The sequence below is a fragment of the Trichomycterus rosablanca genome, chromosome 20, assembly GCF_030014385.1.
Source record: "Trichomycterus rosablanca isolate fTriRos1 chromosome 20, fTriRos1.hap1, whole genome shotgun sequence".
NCBI classification, from domain to species: Eukaryota; Metazoa; Chordata; class Actinopteri; order Siluriformes; family Trichomycteridae; genus Trichomycterus; species Trichomycterus rosablanca.
In genome coordinates, this window is record NC_086007.1 from 2,980,402 (window position 1) to 2,998,896 (window position 18,495).

Sequence of the window (18,495 nt, forward strand, 5' to 3'; positions counted from 1 at the left end):
ATATGAGCAGCCCTGAATAATCCAGCTGCTTTTATTCCTTTAGCAGAAACGGCACTAAAAGATCTGAAAAGCTTTATTGTCTTCAAAAGAAGAAATGCAAATGTGAAAGACGAGCCATACTCTGGTACTTCAGCTATAATAACAGCCGCTCTTCTGAGGAGGCTTCTTACAGGAGTTTAATGCAGATCTGTGGGAATTTGTGTCCACTTAGTAAAAAGAGCGTTCATATGGCTGGGCACTGATGTCGGTCAAGAAAGTCTCAGGTTCATTACGAAGCTCTTTATATCGAGCTTTTCTTCACGTCTTTATAGAACAGGAGAAGACCTTCCCTAAACTGTTGCTGCAAAGTTGGAAGCAACAGTTGGAAGTAATTGATTTATTACACCAGTTAGCAACTGTTGTGGCTTATTAAAATTTATCCAATAATAAGAGAGGGTGTCCGAATACTTTTGTCTACATAGTGTATGTACTAAAAGTGAACAATGGTATTTATTTATTTATTATTTGTTTTATTTATTTATTTTTAAATTTCATTTGTTTTTATTTATTTATTTGTCTGTTTGTTAAATTATTAATAATTAAATGTAATTAATATAATCACATTTTATTTGTTTATTTTATTTATTTAATTAATTATTAATTAATTAATTAATTAATTATTTTTTTATTTTTTTACTATTTATTTATTTCAATTCTTTATTTGTCTATTTTATTTGTTTATTTGTTTATTTATTTATTTATTCATTCATTTATTTATTTGTTTGTTTTTATTATTATTATTATTATTATTATTTTATTATTATTATTATTATTATTTATTTTTAAATTTTATTTGTTTTTTATTTATTTATTTGGATTTTAACGTCATGTTTTACATACTTTGGTTATGCTCATGACTGGACAGGTAGTTACTGGTTACACAAGATTCATCAGTTCAAGTTTAATATCAAACACAGTCATGGACAATTTTGTATCTCCAATTCACCTCACTTGCACGTCTTTGTACTCTGGGAGAAAACCGGAGCTTCCATGGGAAACCCAGGCAGATACGGGGAGAACATGCAAGCTCCACACAGAAAGGACCCGAACCTCTCCATCTGGGGATCGAACCCGGGACCTTCTAACTGTGAGGCGACAGATAAAATATAATGAGAGTGAATTTTGGCCGAACAGAGCCGGATACAGAAGACGAGTCATTAAAAGCAGGGAGGGTCGATGACCTGTGAAGAACTGCAGCCTGGTGTCTGAACGGTTCCTCCAACATTTTGTGAACATCAGCACTTCTCTGGTAATGCCTTCGCCTCCCTCGTCCACGTCCCTCCCTCGGTTCATTCCGCCTCCGTGTCATTTCGACAGGTCGTGAGGAGCCGTTATCCTCCGTCAGACCGTCAGGAGTAACTTTACACAGAGCCTGAATCCACGTCGTCCATCTGAAGGTGAGCTTCACTCGCTCTCGTGTAAAAATCTTTACCTTCCTTTTACTCCACGTCTTTTCTTGCTTCAGCCGTGGGCGTCGCTTCCTTCCGTCGGTCCCAGAAGACGGCCAACAGAGGAGCGACGAGAAGCTGAAACGAGGCCTCCCTCGCCTCCCTCTCCGTACGCCAGCCTGCTTTCTTCTCTTGATTCTCTCTTTCTGTCAGTTCACATTTAAGAAAAGATGAACCTTGATGATTTTAAAGTGGAAAAGATTCAAATTCAAATCAGGGACTAGTTCAGCTTTTATCTGGGTCTCAAGAACATAGAACAGACTAGATTTTTCTTTATACAGTTCAGTCCTGATTCTGAGACCCCGACATACAAAGAATTTACCTAATTTCAAATTGACTTCCATTAATTTCTCTTATTAATTTAATCATTTCTGGTACATTTTTTTATTCCTGTTTTTCCAGTGACTGAATGTTTGGACCACAAACATCTTTGTTCAAAAACCTCCTCAAACTAACATTTCATAAGCTTATAATAATTTATTTTTGTTAAATTTTGACAAAATCTATGTCAGTGTCTGCATAAACAACCTACATTATTAATGTACAAAGTTCAATGTACAAATGTTGATGTACAAACTTTCAAACAAAGGTTCATTTAACTTGTGGCACAACCTTCTATTTCCTGGTGTTTGGTTATAACGGACCACATTTAGCGACTTTTCTGTGCCCTCAGAAATGGGAGCTGAACCACGAGTGTTACAATAAGACCCGTTTACAGAGCTCAGACTGCGGGTGTGTTACAAAACCTAGTGCGCTCTCTCATCCTACGCGCTCCTGAGAAGGAGGATGTTTGAATTCTTAGATACCTTAAAATGCTGCCTAGTAAGACGCCATAAAACTGAACAGTATTTTGACTGAATAACGAGGGAGCATCCGATGCTGTCTTAACACTGAAGGCAATCCCAGCATTCAGTGTGGCATGACTTTTCTTACAAAAAAAAAAAATATATATATGGCAGATGCTGCGGAGCAACGAGTTATTTTCAAACGTAAATAAATTATCATTGATGTTTAATTTGTATAGACTTGCACAAGTGTCGTTTATTTGCAAATTCTGGCTTGTCAGCGAATTTAACCGTTTTTGGTACACGGAGAGAGACGTTATTTGACATGCTAGCGCTTTGTGCCATCTCATCCCATTGGTTTAAATGGCGTGAGGCTAACTGTGTTAGCTTAGTAAGCAAAAACGAATGTTATCGCTGTCTAAATAGTGCATTTGAATAATCTGAATCCTCTTTTCTGAGGCAGCTGCCTATGTAGGCAGTAAGACAGCAAGGCAGCTCACTAGGTTTTTGAACAGACCCAGTATAACAGATTTTCAAGTGTCACTTTAGGTATTGCTTATCAAAATCAGGTCCAGGATATGGAACAGTGGTCTCAGTCTATACATATATATATATATATATATACAGTATATATATATATATATATATATATATATATATATATATATATACATACAGTATATACAGATGGACTACTGACTGTAGTCCATTTGTTTCTCTGCATACTTTGTTTCCCCCTTTCACCCTGTTCTTCAATGGTCAGGACCCCCACAGGACCACCACAGAGCAGGTATTATTTAGGTGGTGGATCATTCTCAGCATTGCAGTGACACTGACATGGTGGTGGTGTGTTAGTGTGTGTTGTGCTGGTATAAGTGGATCAGACACAGCAGTGCTGCTGGAGTTTTTAAACGCCTCACTGTCACTGCTGGACTGAGAATCGTCCACCAACCAAAAATATCCAGCCAACAGCACCCCATGGGCAGCGTCCTGTGACCACTGATGAAGGTCTAGAAGATGACCATCTCAAACTCAAACTCTCTGACTTTACATCTGCAAGGTGGACCAACTATGTAGGAGTGTCTAATAGAGTGGACAGTGAGTGGACACGATATTTAAAAACTCCAGCAGCGCTGCTGTGTCTGATCCACTCATACCAGCACAACACACACTAACACACCACCACCATGTCAGTGTCACTGCAGTGCTGAGAATGATTCACCACCTAAATAATACCTGCTCTGTGGCGGTCCTGACCATTGAAGAACAGAAGCCTGTAGAGAAACATATGGACTACAGTCAGTAATTGTAGAACTACAAAGTGCTTCTATATGGTAAGTGGAGCTGATAAAATGGACAGTAAGTGTAAAAACAAGAAGGTGGTTTTAATGTTTATGTCTAATATCTATTCCAAAAGTATGTGGACAACTGACCATGAGCTCTTTTGGCGGGCCAGTCTAGCATCTGCTACTCTGGTATATGCAGTATGTGTCTTAGCACGTAGCATCAAATTAACCAATAATAATAATAATAATAATAATAATAATAATAAACGAATTAAGCTTTTTATTATTATTATATATTATTATTATTGTGCTGTTTTAATGAAATAAATCACTGCAATAAGTTTTTTTATTGCATGTAACCTACAGTCCCAACTTTTTTGGCACTGGGTTTTGTACACCATGAATAAGGTTAAAGCGATTCTGTACGTCAGCCACAATTTTTAGCAGGAGTTTCTGAATTTGACCGAATTTGGTCCCTCTGTTGGACTAACTGAGGAATGTAAACAATTCATCGCATTAATTGAAACCAAACAGGGATTCGGAGCATGGACCGGGATGTGTGTGTGTTTGTGTGTGTGTGTGTGTGTGTGTGTGTGTGTGTTTTTGTGTGTGTGCCAATCTCCACGGCTCAGACGCGGCTCCAACCGGAACTTTCCTTTTCTGGACACTTTTTGATTTCATGGGCCTTTCACATCAAACAGTCCGAGACCTGAGCGCTGAGCCGTTGGACGGAGTTAAGAAACAAGCCATTAAAATTCACCTAGCGGGGTCACGCTCGGCGTCCTCTGCCCTCAGCCGGCCGGCGAACCCGCGGCGCCGGATCAACATTTCAGATCAAACTTTCCCCTCTCCCGAAATGCCCCGAGAGGCGAAAGCACCAAGGTCAGAAAGTGTTCGGGAGGGAAAGGCGGGAAGGCGTGGAGTGTAGCGGCGTGTGAGGAGAGCATATTGACACAGCGGGCCGGGATCTAAACAGATTAGAGCGCGGCAGAGCTTTATCTGCCACGACTGATGGATCCTCTCATAGTCACGGACACATTTCAATTCTGAGCCTGTGAAGAGAAAACACACGTATAAAACCCGACTGCTCGTGTCTCGGGATGGATCTGAAACCATCCATCAGAGGGGGTATAATTTCAGACGTAATACGCCGGGCTGTTGTTTTATCAGTGTGTGTGTGTGTGCGTGTGTGTGTGTGTGTTGCTTTTTTTTCTGATGGATTCGTTCCAGTCCACATGGTGCCACTGCTTCTTTCAAGCTGAATTCCAGCTCCATGTTTCTGCCCTTTCGTGACTGTCCACATGAATCTGCCAAAAAAATCTGTGAAAAGAGCGGCTCGGACAGACACGCAAATCAACTTAACAAACTAAGGAGGAAAAAAAGCCTCAAACTTTATAATATTAAATTTTACATATAATATATGGGCGAAAGTATGCAGACACTACTTGTAATTAATAAGCTCAGGTGTTTAAACCACACCTATCACAAAAATGTGTATAACATTATTTATATACACTGTCGGGTCACATTATTATGACCACCAGCTAATATCCAGAGTAACCGCCATGTGCAGGACGGACAACAGCTAGCCGGGCTGGGAGTGAAGCAATAAGGTCCTGGTAGGTCGTCACAGGTATCTGGAGCCGTGCTGAATGCAGTGCATCCCACAGCTGCTGGAGGCTGCCTGGGAGAGGATCCATAGAGCCAGCATGACCATCGAGGTGGTCCCACAGATGCTCAGTCGGGTTCAAGTCTGATGTATTAGGTGGCCAGGGTAGTACTTGGAAGTCTAGGCTCTTCCAGCCAATGTGGGATGTGTCGCATCATCTTGCTGGAAGATCCCATCCACCCCTGGGAAGACAATTAGCATGTATGGGTGTACGTGATCTGTGAAGGATGTATTCATACCCAAATCGGTTGAGAGTGCCCTCCACACCTTATATACCCACCAAGCCAGCTAACGTGACTTCCTTCATGAGCTACACGCTGCAGCCGTCGAAAGTGGGAAGTGGTCATAATAATGTGACTCAACTGTGTATATAGTTCATTCTGTGGTTCCAACTTTTAGGCAACCGTTTTGACAAGGTGTGTCCCTGTTTTAGGTAGAAGGGTGGCTTGGTGGGTAGCACTGTCACCTCACAGATAGAAGGTCCTGGGTTCGGTTTCCAAGTAGAGCGATCCGAGTCCTTTATTTGTGGATTTTGCATGTTCTCCCTGTGTCTGTAGGGTTTCCTTCAGGTGCAAAGACATGCAGGAAAATAAGTAGAAAAAAGCCTTAAACTTTAAAATGTTATATTTTATATATAATATATAGGCAAAAGTGTGCAGACACTCCTTGTAGTTGTTTAGGTTCAGGTGTTTGAGCCACACCCATCACTAACAGGTGTATAACATTAATTATATGCATTGGGTATATATACTGTAAATTATAATTAGTAACTTTAAGGCAACTATTTGGGGAAGGCGTGTCCCTGTTTAAGGCAGCTTGTTGGCTCGGTTGGTAGCACTGTCGCCTCACAGAAAGAAGGTTCTGGGTTTGATTCCCAGATGAATCGATCCAGTCTGTGTGGGTTTCCTCCAGGTGCACCGGTTTCCTCCCACAGTACAAAAACGTGGGAGAATAAAGAGAAAAAAAGCCTTAAACTTTATAATGTTATATTTTATATATCATATTTGAGCCACACCCATCACTAACAGGTGTATAACATTAATGATATATAGTGAATTCTGTGGTTCCAACTTCGAGGCAACTATATGGGAAAGGCGTGTCCTTGTTTGGCTCTGTGGGTAGCACTGTCACCTCACAGCAAGAAGGTCCTGGGTTTGATTCCCAGGTGGAGTAATCCAGTCTGTGTGGGTTTCCTCCAGGTGCACCGGTTTACTCCCACAGTCCAAAGACTTGCAGGAGAATAAGGAGAAAAAAGCTTTTTATATTCACTTTATAATGTTACCTTGGAGTTTGCATGTTCTCCCAGTGTCTGTGGGGTTTCCTCCTACTGTACAAAGACATGCAGGAGAACAAAGAGAAAGAAAACCTCAAACTTTATAATGTTATACTATATATTTACTATATATGGCCGAAAGTATGCAGACACTCCTTGTAATTGATACGTTTAAGTGTTTGAGCCACACCCATCACTAGCAAGTGTATAAATATTGTAAATAGTGAATTCCGTGGTTCTAACTTTGAGGCAACTAGTTGGGGAAGGCGTGTCCCTGTTCAAGGCAGTTCATTGACTCGGTGGGTAGCACTGTCACCTCACAGCAAGAAGGGTCCTGGGTTTGATTTCCAGGTAGAGCAATTCAGGTCCTTTATGTGTGGAGTTGGCATGTTCTCGCCATGTGTGTGTGGGTTTCCTCTGGGTGCTCCGGTTTCCACAGTGCAAATACGTGCAAGTGAGGTGAACTGGAGATACTAAAATTGCCCTAGGGGTGAATGTGTGTGTGTGTGTGTGTGTGTGTGTGTTTCCTACCATTCATCCAGTGAATTGTACCTACTGCGACCCTAAGTAGATTAAAGCGGTGGTAAAACAGACAATGAATGAATGTATGAATGAATGAATGAATGTCACATGTCACTGTCCAGCTGGTCACATGACTGTGCCACAAAGTGAGGTCCATAAATTTATGATTTGATAAGTTTGGTCAACCTTCTTGACCTCACAAATGCTCCTCCAGGACATACCAGGAGGAAACCCATCCAAACAAAGGAAAAAACATGAGGATGAGGATCAGGATCAAACCCATGTGACTGATCGGCACCACCACTACAAGTTAAAAGAGAATGTATACTTTAAAGATGATGGGAAGGTAGAGCAGCAGGTAATGTCGTCCTTCTGGGTTTGATCCTCAACTCCAGTCAGTTCATGTTGGTTATCTGGTTACCTCCCAAAAACATGCAGTATGTGGATTGGCGCTCTAAATTGGCCTGAGGTGTGAGTAACCTGGTGAGTGTGTGATGCAATGTGATGTCCAGTGCTTTCGAGTGACCGTATTCAGAATGAAGTGGCCATTCAGAATAAATAAATGAATCTTTTCACTTCCTAAGAGGTTTGATGTCAAATTTTATCAACAGTGTTTGTGCAGAGGAATTTAAACACACACACACACACACACACACACACCTCGTGAAGACAAACAGAATTGCCGCGTTCATCCGAACAGGCCGGCGGGTCGCAAGCAAGCCGAGCGAAATTCATTTTCTCAAGCAGCAGCGGAGCACGGCGTTGGGAACGCGACCCCGGCGTCACGGCGCGGAGAGCTATTGTTCGGGCTTGTTTTAGGCCTGACAGGGTAGAAGATTAAAGAGAGAGCGAGCGAGAGGGACGGATCACCAGAGAAAATCGAGGTTTTATAGCGTGAGTGGGAGTCGGTCTGAATTCGAAAGCTCTTCATCCGGCCGCAGTTGTGAGGGATGAAATTATAATAATTGTGAAACACGTGCGGCGGCGGTGGCGTTTATTAGCAGGGGGAATAATCGTCAGCGAGCTAATTCTCATCAAAGCCCGTCCGAGTGCGTCTAATAGATGCCGGGGAATGCCTCACAGAGCCGTTGCGTCCCACTCCCTTTGTTTATCTCCACGCCACAATGTTTGGTTTTTAATTAAGTAAATCGTCGTTATCGGTTTGGCGGCGGCCGCTAATGTAACGCCGCTGACCTGAAATCCAGGCGGACGGAAACGGAGCTGCAGAAAACGAGACCGGAGGAGGAGGAAGCTTGTAATGGCTACGATACACGCGGGACTGACCGGCACACGCCGGCGGACACAAAATAAACTCGATCTCATTACAGGGACTTAATCAGAGGAACGTTTATTCTTTAAAAGCGAACAGCGAGGGTTAGTACATCCATACATTAGGATTATTTTCATAGCAACACGTGACATAAGCTCATTCCAGTAGGTGACATGGACTTTTATTTTGAGTGCCACATTGCAGTCATTACATTACACTCATAAACTGAATGATAGAACAAATAGAAGCTTCAGTACACAGCACAGCTAGAGTACCTTAATGGTTGAATGTAAACCTAGAACATCCAGTGATGGTGTGAGGCTTCATGTTCTGTGTTTTGTGTTCCCCCCCCCCCCCCCCCAACCTGCATTTTGACCCCCACAAGCTCAGTTCCTGAGTTGTGTTTTTAGCTGCTTTACACTTTGACATCTTGGACATTTTGACTCAGTGATTGCTAACTGAATTGCCGTAGGATTGCTAGGACGCTTCATAGTGCAAATTAACCAGTAAGTAAGTTTCCTCTGGGAGCTCCGGTTTCCTCCCACAGTCCAAAAACATGCAGTCAGGTTAATTGGAGACACTGAATTGCCCTATAGGTGAATGTGTGTGTGTGTGTGTGTGCTCTGCGATGGACTGACGCCCCGTCCAGGGTGTTACTGTGTGCCTTGTGGACATTGAAAAGCTGGCCCCGCCCACTTTTAATTGGATAAGCGGTTAAGAAAGTGAGTGAGTAAGATCTGAAGGGATTTCGCATCCTTCCGGTGCAGGAGCAGCTCCATTGGTTGGTCTAGGTGCTGACACGAGTGGCAGAGGAGTACGGTGAGAATAGTGTGATCTTCTGTACATGCTGAAACATTCCGTAATAAGCTAAGTAGTTTAAAGATGCAGCCAGCGGCCCAGCCCATCTTAGCCAGCAGAGGGAATGTGGAAAAGAGTGCACAGGGGAACTGAGCGTATCCAAATTGGGTGCAAAGATGGAAAAATTCACTTATGATCTGTTGCATATGGGGCTGCATAGCCGCAGACCAGTCAGGGTGCCCATGCTGACCCCTGTCCACCACCGAAAGCATCAACAATGGGCACGTGAGCATCGGAACTGGACCACGGAGCAATGGAGGAAGGTGTCCTGGTCTGATGAATCACTTTTTTTTTTTTACATCACGTGGATGGCCGGGTGCGTGTGCATCGCTTACCTAAGGAACACATGGCACCAGGATGCACTTTGGGAAGAAGGCGAGCCAGAGGAGGCAGTGTGATGCTTTGGGCAACGTTCTGCTGGGAAACCTTGGGTCCTGCCACCCATGTTTATGTTACTTTGACACGTAGCACCTACCTAAGCATCGTTGCAGACCATGTTCACCCTTTCATGGAGACGCTATTCCCTGATGGCTGTGGCCTCTTTCAGCAGGATGATGCTCCCTGCCACAAAGCTAAAATGCTTCAGGAACGGTTTGAGGAGCACAACAACCAGTTTGAGGTGTTGACTCGGGCTCCAAATTCCCCAGATCTCAATTCAATCGAGCGTCTGTGGGACGTGCTGGACTAACAAGTCCGATCCATGGAGGCCCCACCTCACAACTTCAAACATCTCGGTGCCAGATACCACAGCACACCTTCAGAGGTGTAGTGGAGTCCATGTCTCGACCGGTCAGGGCTATTTTGGCAGCAAAAGTGGGACCAACACAATATTAGGAAGGTGGTCATAATGTTATGCCTGATCTGTGTATTTCAGCTTTGTGTTTTTCTTTGTCTCTGTTACAGGATATAAAGGCTGTAATCGACTGATATGGTAACCTGGCCAGCTCTCGTCCTTCTCAGCGGCGTTCTCCAGCTCCTCGTGGATTTACCAGGTAATCGCACGCCCTCCCACACAATCAGCCGGGCGCCCGTCCGCCCGCTCGAGTGTTCTGTAGGAGTTTCACGTCCCCGCGTGGTAAAATTAGGTCGGCGCCCGCTCCGGTGATTCAGACGCCGTTCTGCAGGTAGAAAACACTTGACTGGGAAACTTTGTGCAAATGGGCTTCTATAATTACCGCCAGAGGGGGGCAATTTATGCACCCGGCACTTGTTTCGCAACAGTATGATGTGCGCAAGAGTTCTGCAATTTGTGCTTAATGTTTCTAAATCAGTCTGCAATAACACGTCAGGATTACTCTAATATATTTTTATGCATGTTTGATATTAAAAAAAAGAGTCTTTAGTCGACCTGATGCAACGAAACCAGTTGTTCATGTAAATGACAGCTGGATCCTAAAGTCTGAGGCCCAGAATTATTAAACATTTGCATGCAAACGTGCAGACCTGACAGCATCCACGACGACGTCTGCACTGATTTATTAACAGTGGTGCGTGTGTGGTGAGAATTGTTTTATTTGAATGACTGAGGGAACATCTTTTGTATTTTGCATGTTTGCTTTAATGCATTTGTATTTAAAAGTGTAAAATTCAGAAGGGGGGGGGGGGGGGGGGGTGTAATGTGCAAATATGTTGATGTAGCACCCTCAGGATAACACAAGCAGAAAATGCATGCCAATTTATTCCCTGACTGGTTACTACAGTAAAAAATTATGATTGATGTAGTTATTTAAATATCTTCCTGAACCTTACAGTGTGACAGTGTTTATATGTAGTTTGTATTGTTGGTTGATTATTATTATTATTATTATAACTGATATTATTATTATTATTATTATTATTATTATTATTATTACTGATATTATTATTATTATTATTATTATTATTATTATTAATACTGATATTATTAATACTGATATTATTATTATTATTATTATTATTATTATTATTATTATTATTATTATTATTACTGATAATAATAAGTAGCGCTGTCATTTCACAGCAAAAAAGGGCCTGCGTTCAATTCCCTGGCTGGACTGCCAGGGTAATTTCTGTGTGCATGTTTGCATGTTCTCCTGTGTCTGGATTTCCTGCTGGTGCTCCAGTTTCTTCCAACAAGTCTAAACACATGCAGTCAGGTTAATTGAAGCTACTAGACGTGTGTGTATGTGTGTGTGTGTCTGACCTGTTTTGCTTAATGAATCAGACCCACTGCGACCCTGACCAGGAAAAAGCAGTGATAAAACAGACAATGAATGAATGAATAAATGTTGGTTTTTGTGTGTAAAGACGATGATTCGGCAGGAAGTCATCGTTTCATGTTTCAGGATCATTAGTAGTTCAAGAAATTAAGGGTTAAGGGCCTTGCTCAAGGGCCCAACAGTGTCCTGTTAATCTGCTGTGATAAATAAATAAATAAACAAATAAATAATTCAGCAAACAGCCTGGAACTGGACCCTGACCACAATAAAGTGTTCAATACAAAGAAGCAGAATAAGAATACATACACTATATGGACAAAAGTATCGGGACACCCCTGCTAACGATTGCTTTGCTGTTCCTGGGCACAAAGCAAGCTCTATAAAGAAACTCCAGAGTCCTGCACAGAACCCTGACCTCAGCCCCACTGAACAGAATGAATTGGAACATCAACTGAGACTTTATTGACTGCCATCAGTGTCCAGCCGTACAAATGCTGTCAACTTTTGACTGAATGGGCACAAATTCCCACAGACAAAGCCTTCTCAGAAGAGTGGATCTTATAGCCGTAAAGACCACATTGAGGTCACTCTGTTTTAATAGCATTTGTTTTTGAAATGAGACGTCCAACAAGCTCATGGTCAGGCGTCCAAATACTTTTGGTCTCATAGTGTAGATTCTACTGTAGGTAAAATGAGAGTATAAAAACTAAAAACACTGAGATATTTATTGCTCTATGAACTGGATCTGAGAAGAAATAAGAAGTGGGAGATGTTTTTCCACTCGCCCGGTCTCCTGTGGCACACACTGCGCGTGTTGAGTTCCAGCCCGGCGTGATGCGGAGTGAACCCGCGACTCCCGCCGCGGCTTTTCTCTCTCGAGGCGTCGCAGTTCTGTTACCTGGCTTCAGGTCGTCGTGCTTCTATTCAGCCTCCTCTGCATGCTCCTGCCTCCGTACGCCGTTCTGCAGCCGCCATCTATTCCAGCACAATCCGGCATTGTGGGTTTGAAGGGCAGGCAGAAATGCTTGATGTGGTGCCATTGTGCTGCCACGCTACGCCAAACAACCTAATTGTTCATGCTAGGTGTGCGTTTTAATGCCTGAGCGGGACGAGCGCTATGATAGCTCTTGTACACGAATAGTTGGAGCGGCGTTTATTTGAATAGCGTCGGTAACCTTTTCTATTGAGACGCGGCTTTTTCTACCAAACTCATGTAGCGCGGCACGCCGCCTCGATCGGGCGCTCGCGATCCAGCGCCGTCCGCTGATGGCTGATTTAGATTGTAGAAAAGAAAAAAATATGATCATTTACATTTCCTGTGAATTGATGGTTGATTCCCGACAACAATCCGACTGATGAGGGAGCCCAGCTGCACCGCTCGTACACGCCGCTCTATTTTTATTCTGAGAATGCCGGCAACAAGCGATGGAAATGCTTATCAGTCTTACAGGATGTTCAGCAGAACCCGTTATGCAAATTGATCACAAAGAAGAAAGAAAAACACGGTAAATCGGTGCACAATATTTTAGCACATATAAAACACGGTATAAATCATGTGATCATCATGCATTTGGAACGTGGATTGTTAACATACACTATGTGGGCTAAATAATTTGTTAACAGGTGTAATAAATCAGATACATAAAGAAAATATATGCTTTACCATTGCAGCAACAGTTTAGGGAAGGCCCTTTTCTGTTCCTGTGCACAAAGCAAGCTCTATAAAGCTTCCTCACTGAACAGCTCTGGAATAAATCAGAACATCAACTGAGGCTTTCTTGACCAACGTCAGTCATACAAATGCTGTCATCTTTAGACTCAATGGGCACAAATTCCCACAGGCGAAGCCTTTTCTAAAGAGCTGACATTATAGCTGAAAAGATCACATAGGGCAGTGGTAGCTTAGCGGTCAAGGTACAAGACTAGTAATCAGAAGGTTGCTATTTCAGGCCCTGCATCTGCCAGCTTGCCACTGTTGTCACTAGATAGATACACAGACAGACAGATATATAGATAGACAGATAGACAGACAGACAGACACAGACAGTCAGATAGATAGATAGATAGATAGATAGATAGATAGATAGATAGATAGATAGACAGACAGACAGACAGACAGACAGACAGACAGACAGACAGACAGACAGACAGACAGACAGATCTACGACAGCAACTCAACATCCCTGATCACCAAACGTTTCTATGACCTAGAACCCCCTAGCTATTTATTAAAACACACAGCAGCTAATAAATGTAGTAATCAGTTGTGTTAGTCCACTATCACTGGGTTCAAATCCTCAGCAGTGCTGTCTGCCGGACGGTCGGCTCTGTCTAGGGGTTCGCCATGGCGCCACAAATGTGTTACTGCAGTGTGCACAGTGATTCCGGATAAAACCAGATGCACCACAACCCTGATCGAGATCGAGCGGTGATAAAAGATAATTAATTTAAAGTAAAAAATAAATAATGCATTTTGAATTTGTACTGGATAGAAGCAACATTCTCAAAAGCATAAACAAATGAATTATCTACAAAAATGTACCATGAAAAATGCATCCAGACACCACAAATTAATAACAATAATATTGTTGGCTTACTGCTATAAGATGTCCGGGGTAAAAAAGAATGTGAATGTTTATTTGCAGTATTTGGGTTTAATTTTGTCCAGCTTGACAAGTGAGGTGCATAAACATTTTACATTTAATGCATTAAACTGACATTTCAATCTAAAGCAACTTATAATCGTGACCAAATACAATCAAAGCCTATTAGTGACAACTTGGCAGTGGTGGGATTTGAACCAGCAACCTTCAGAACAATAGTCCAGTACCATAAACACTGAGCTGTCACTGCCAATAATGGATATACACATCAGCTCCACTTACCATATAGAAGTACTTTGTAGTTCTACAATTACTGACTGTAGTCCATCTGTTTCTATGCATGCTTTGTTAGCCCCCTTTTCATGCTGTTCTTCAATGGTCAGGACCCCCACAGGACCACCACAGAGCGGGTATTATTTAGGTGGTGAATCATTCTCAGCACTGCAGTGACACTGACATGGTGGTGATGTGTTAGTGTGTGTTGTGCTGGTATGAGTGGATCAGACACAGCAGCACTGCTGGACTGAGAATAGTCCACCAACCAAATATATCCAGCCAACAGCGCCCCGTGGGCAGCGTCCTGTGACCACTGATGAAGATCTAGAAGATGACCGACTCAAACAGCAGCAATAGATGAGCGATCGTCTCTGACTTTACATCTACAAGGTGGACCGACTAGGTAGGAGCGTCTAATAGAGTGGACAGTGAGTGGACACGGTGTTTAAAAACTCCAGCAGCGCTGCTGTGTCTGATCCACTCATACCAGCACAACACACACTAACACACCACCACCATGTCAGTGTCACTGCAGTGCTGAGAATGATCCACCACCTAAATAATACCTGCTCTGTGGTGTTCCTGTGGGGGTCCTGCCCATTGAAGAACAGCATGAAAGGGGGCTAACAAAGCATGCAGAGAAACAAATGGACTACAGTCAGTAATTGTAGAACTACAAAGTGCTTCTATATGAGAAGTGGAGCTGATAAAATGGACAGTGAGTGTAGAAACAAGGAGGTGTACCTTTACCACTAGGCTACAATATAATAAATAAACTGGCTCATCAAATGAGGCTTGCTTGACCAACATCAGTGCCCAGCTACACAAATGCTGTTTTGATTGAATGGGCACAAATTCCCACAGCCATACTTCAGTTGTCTTGTAAGAAGCCCTTTTAGAAGGTTGTTGTTCTAGCTGAAAAGATCACATAGAGATCACTCTATTTTAATAGCATTTGTTTTTAATATGAAATGTCCAGGTGTCCAAATACTTTTGGCCTTATAGTGTTTGTATTTTTTTCAAATATCCCCTCATTGTTATGCCGGTTTTATGATTTGTAATAAAATATTTTTGTTCCCTCACTTCATATTTGCAGAAATCATTAATATCTCATGCATCATCTGCTGGTCTGAAATGCATCGTAATCCACGTCTGCGCTGATATATGTTCTCCATCTCCAGGCGCTCGGCGTTATGGTGTATCTTTAAATCACCAGCTCGATTACACATCAGGCCTGAATTACAGTAGAGGAATATCCGACAGATCGATGAGTGACCGCCCCCCCCCTGACGTATGGCAGGTACCCGACGCGGGGTCATCATTCTTTTTGTGTGAATATTGTCTGGATTGTACATTAAGTAAGAGGAGAGGAGAGGAGAGGAGAGGAAGGCGCCGTATTCGCTCCATCTGTTTCGACGTGGCTCCGCTTCCCTGCCGAGGAGACATTAAATTCGGCGTAATTACTTTATTGACTCATTTGCGGAGCAGAATTGCTTCCAATCTGCCATCAATAAAACATACACCGGGATGAGCAATAGTAATGCTTAAGTGGATGCTCAGACTCCTCGGAGAAAAGCCGACGGGCGTTTCGCTCCTCGGTGAGGAGAGCTAATTTTCTTCCTGCTTAGAGTTTTCGCTCGCCAGACGTGGCATGATTAATACTCCTAATTTAATGTGGAAACAAGGTGTGTTTTGGATGTGCGTGGACCGGCTTTGCGGTCGGCCGCAGATCTATAAAAAAGAAGATTATTTCCAGGGTAATTTAAATCGTTTCCTGGTCGAATCGCAGCGATTAATCGGCGCACATGACGCCCAGTGTGTTGTAATTACTGGATCAGATGTAGGTACATGCACCCTGGTCGAGGCAGGGTACCCCGCGCCCTCGGAAAGACTCATTTTAAACCAAACCAACCCCAAATCAGAAGTTGGGACAGTATGGAAAATGCAAATAAAATGAAAATGCAGTGTTCCTTACATTTACTTTGACTTTTATTTGATGTCAGACAGGATGAACCTGAGATATTTCATGTTTTATCTGCTCAACTTCATTTAATTTATTAATAAACATACATTCCTGCATTTCAGACCTGCAACACATTCCAAGAAAAAGTTGGGACGGGGGCAATTTATGGCTAGTAACTAAATTATGATGTGATTCCAAACAGGTGATTGTAATCATGGTTTGGTACAAAAGCAGCATCCAGGAAAGGCTGAGAGTCTCTGATGAGTAAAGATGATCAGATAATCTCCAGTTTGTCCACAAATGTGTGAGAAAATGATTGAAATATTTAAAAAACAATGAACCTCAAAGAAAGATTGGAAGGGATTTGCATATTTCTCCCTCTACAGAGCAGAATATCATTAAACCATTCAAGGAATCAGGAGGAATTTCAGTGCATAAAGGCCAAGGGTGCAGCTTAATCTGAACACTCGTGATCTTCCATCCCTCAGACGGCCTCAAGAACCTCCACTCAACACTAGCTGATATAACCACATGGGTGAGGGATTAGTTTATCAAACCTTTATCAAGCTCTACAATACAGAGTTACTGCACAAATGATACTTAAAACTTTACTGTGCAAAAGAGAAGCCTTATGTTGACCATGTCTAGAAGCTGCGTCGACTTCTCTAGGCTCGGAGGTATCTAGGATGGACCATTACACAGTGGAAACGTGTACTGTGGTCAGATGAATCAGCATTCCAGGTCTCTTTTGGGAAAAATGGACACTTTGTGCTCCGGACCAAAGATGAAAAGGATCCAGACTGTTATCAGCAACAATTCCAAAAGCCAGGGTCTGTCAAGGTATGGGGGCGTGTCAGTGCCAGGATCTGTCATGGTATGGGGGCGTGTCAGTGTCAGGATCTGTCAAGGTATGGGGGCGTGTCAGTGCCAGGATCTGTCATGGTATGGGGGCGTGTCAGTGCCAGGGTCTGTCATGGTATGGGGGCGTGTCAGTGCCAGGGTCTGTCATGGTATGGGGCGTGTCAGTACCAGGGTCTGTCATGGTATGGGGCGTGTCAGTACCAGGGTCTGTCATGGTATGGGGCGTGTCAGTACCAGGGTCTGTCATGGTATGGGGCGGTGTCAGTGCCAGGGTCTGTCATGGTATGGGGCGTGTCAGTACCAGGGTCTGTCATGGTATGGGGGCGTGTCAGTGCCAGGGTCTGTCATGGTATGGGGCGTGTCAGTACCAGGGTCTGTCATGGTATGGGGGTGTGTCAGTACCAGGGTCTGTCATGGTATGGGGGTGTGTCAGTGGCAGGGTCTGTCATGGTATGGGGGTGTGTCAGTACCAGGGTCTGTCATGGTATGGGGGTGTGTCAGTACCAGGGTCTGTCATGGTATGGGGGTGTGTCAGTACCAGGGTCTGTCATGGTATGGGGTGTGTCAGTACCAGGGTCTGTCATGGTATGGGGGCGTGTCAGTGTCAGGGTCTGTCAAGGTATGGGGGCGTGTCAGTGCCAGGATCTGTCATGGTATGGGGGCGTGTCAGTGCCAGGGTCTGTCATGGTATGGGGGCGTGTCAGTGCCAGGGTCTGTCATGGTATGGGGCGTGTCAGTAGCAGGGTCTGTCATGGTATGGGGCGTGTCAGTACCAGGGTCTGTCATGGTATGGGGCGGTGTCAGTACCAGGGTCTGTCATGGTATGGGGCGTGTCAGTACCAGGGTCTGTCATGGTATGGGGGCGTGTCAGTGCCAGGGTCTGTCATGGTATGGGGCGTGTCAGTACCAGGGTCTGTCATGGTATGGGGGTGTGTCAGTACCAGGGTCTGTCATGGTATGGGGGTGTGTCAGTACCAGGGTCTGTCATGGTATGGGGGTGTGTCAGTGTCAGGGTCTGTCATGGTATGGGGGTGTGTCAGTACCAGGGTCTGTCATGGTATGGGGGTGTGTCAGTACCAGGGTCTGTCATGGTATGGGGGCGTGTCAGTACCAGGGTCTGTCATGGTATGGGGGCATGTCAGTACCAGGGTCTGTCATGGTATGGGGGGGTGTCAGTGCCCTTGGTAAAGGTCATTTGCACTTCTGTGATGCAGCATTAATACAGAAAAGTACACTGAGATCTTAGAGCAACATGTGCTGCCTTCAAGACGTCGTCTTTTCCAGGGACGTCCAGCATTTTTTAACAAGACGATGCAAAACCACCTGCTGTACACATTACAAAGGCGGGGCTGCGGAAGAAGAGGGTACGGGTACTGGACCGACCTGCCTGCAGTCCTGACCTGTCCCCAATGACGAGCCCGTACTGTTGCACATCTTAAGACGT

The 18,495-nt window shown here is 43.7% G+C and overlaps 1 protein-coding gene across 1 annotated transcript in view; it reads left to right on the forward strand.

Moving 5' to 3' along the window:
• Positions 1-1,363: 1,363 nt before the first annotated feature.
• nphs1 (NPHS1 adhesion molecule, nephrin) overlaps positions 1,364-18,495 on the forward strand; it is a 114,588-nt gene continuing 97,456 nt past the window's right edge. The window contains exons 1-2 of the mRNA XM_063016447.1: positions 1,364-1,436; positions 10,054-10,142. Coding sequence (XP_062872517.1) covers positions 10,079-10,142 — 64 coding nt within the window. The 5' untranslated portion in view covers positions 1,364-1,436; positions 10,054-10,078. The remainder of the gene's footprint in view (positions 1,437-10,053; positions 10,143-18,495) is intronic.